The sequence below is a fragment of the Terrapene carolina genome, unplaced genomic scaffold, assembly GCF_002925995.2.
Source record: "Terrapene carolina triunguis isolate 2854851 unplaced genomic scaffold, T_m_triunguis-2.0 Scaffold47742, whole genome shotgun sequence".
Taxonomy (NCBI): Eukaryota; Metazoa; Chordata; order Testudines; family Emydidae; genus Terrapene; species Terrapene triunguis.
In genome coordinates this window covers 1-2,005 of record NW_020712093.1, presented here as the reverse complement: position 1 = coordinate 2,005, position 2,005 = coordinate 1, and the positions used below count along the sequence as shown (strand labels likewise).

The 2,005-nt window shown below is 66.2% G+C and overlaps 1 protein-coding gene across 1 annotated transcript; it reads right to left on the bottom strand.

Moving 5' to 3' along the window:
• Window positions 1-62: 62 nt before the first annotated feature.
• Window positions 63-860, bottom strand: LOC113405659 (RNA-binding protein 10-like; the record flags this gene model as incomplete). The annotated part of the gene is made up of 3 exons (XM_026646886.1): window positions 63-248; window positions 366-547; window positions 752-860. Coding segments are annotated over 3 exons (477 nt in total), but the record flags the coding sequence as incomplete, so codon positions are not given.
• Between the last annotated feature and the right edge of the window lie 1,145 nt (window positions 861-2,005).

Genomic DNA, 2,005 nt, shown 5'->3' with positions numbered 1-2,005 from the left:
TCCCAGAGCCGGGGAAAAGAACCCAGGAGTCCTGGCTCCCAGCCCCCAACACCCAGACCTACGTCGTTCTCGGAGGCGGACTGGGGCAGCATCCTTAGCATGACGATGCTGCTGGCCTTCTGCTCCTCCTCTGGCTCGGGCCGGTAGTCCTGGTCGCGGTAGTCCCCGTCGCCGGGGTAGCCCAGGGGCTCGGTGGGGCTGTCCCGCTTGCGTTGAGTCTCCGACCCCGAGGAGGCCTCATAGGAATCCTGGTGGGAGAGGACAGGGTCAGGGCAGCCCGGCGCTCGCGTCCCGTCCCGTCCCCACCCCCTGGCAGAGAGGCCCACCCAGCCCACAAGGCTACAGCCCCCGGGGCTGGAGCCCACCTCGGCGCTCTGCTCCTCGGATGAGTCGTACTCGTTAGCGGCCTCATGGCTGCTGAAGTCGCGGGGGTACGAGCGGTAATCCATGTCCCGGTAGTCGTGGTCTCGCTGGGTCCGCCCGTCCACGCCGTCGTCCTGGGACCGGTCAGCAGCGCCATATCGGCCCGTTCGGTCCCCGCGGCCACCTCTGGGGGGAACAAGGGGTGTAGATTCACCACCATGGGCTGCCAGGGCAGAGCACCGCCTGCTGAGCCCCCCACCCTGCCCCGTGCCCTCTAGCACCCAGCCCTGCCTGCTAGGGGAGAGCGCCCCCTGCCCCGCAGCATAGCGCTCGCCCCAGCCCTCCCGGTACAGGGGCGCATGGGCCCATTGGCGTGGGGAGATGGTACCTCCGTTCATACTCCATTTCCTCCTGCAGCGGGTCAGTGCTTCGGAACAGGCCGGGCTCTTCGGTAGGCACTCACCACACGGCACTGCCACCGGCTGTGTCCACGACCCCTGAGGGCACAGAGAGCAGAGGGGGCGTCAGCATGGCCGTCAACGGAGCAGGGGGAAGGAGACCCAGGAAATCAACCGAGTAGTGCCAGACAGATACATCAGGGGCTAAGCGAGGATCCTCACACAGCCCCTGCTAGCCCAGGCCTGGGGTCCACCCCAGTCCTGCCGGTGCCCCTCACTCCCGACCTGCAGCCCCCTCCTAGCCCAGCCCTGGGCTTCCCAAGCTCCGCCGGTGCCCCTCACTCCCAACTCGCAGCCCCGGACTCCCCCCCAGCCCTGCCAGTGCCCCTCAATCCGAATCCACAGCCATGTCAATCCTGGTCTACCTTATACACATCATGGAAAGGAAGAGAGTCTAGGGGTTTTTTGAGGGGGAGGGTTGGGGGGGGGCACTGGGAGCCCAGAGTCCTGGGTTTTCTCTGCAGCTCTGGGAGGGGAGCAGGGTCTAGTGGGTCAGAGATGGGGGGAGTGGGGATTGGGAGTCAGGAATTAAGGCTCCAGTCCCAGCTCTGTCACCCACTTTCCCTTTGGTTCTCAGCATGTTCCTTCCCCTCCCCGGCCTCCTCTACCGGTGGCAGGAGCTCTAGGTTTCCATGCGCTAGTGACTCCCCCAGAGCCGGCCTCGCTGCAGCGAGAGCAGCCCAACCGCCGCTGGCTCCAGAGAGGGGCTACGGCGTGTGGGCCACACGCCCGGTTCTCTGCGCTGGGCCCGTGGGAGAACCTGTCTGGCCACACTGGGGGAACTGGGGATGGTGCTGAAGGCCCAGCGGTCCTGCCCGGGGAGAGAAGTTTGGGGCCGTGGTACCATTTTACCCCAGTTACAGACAGTTTGGTGCTCGGGGCCCCAGCCCAACTGTCCCCCCTTTCTCCCACTCTCATCAGCCCTGCTAGCGGTGTCGACCTGCGTCCGCTACTGCACAGCGGCCGGGTTAGCAGCTGGCGAGAGGCGCTCGAGTTTTAGTCCAGACCCCCTCGGGGACCAGCCAGCCCCAGTTCAAAGCCCCAGCGCACCGGAGCGAGGGGACGGGACTGGAATTCGCAGCCTCTGCCTGGCGGAGACCGCGGAGGGGCCCTGTGAGTTGTCCTCTCCGAAGCACTGTGACCCTCTACCCGAACCACGTCTCTCACAGAGCTTGCCGGGAACG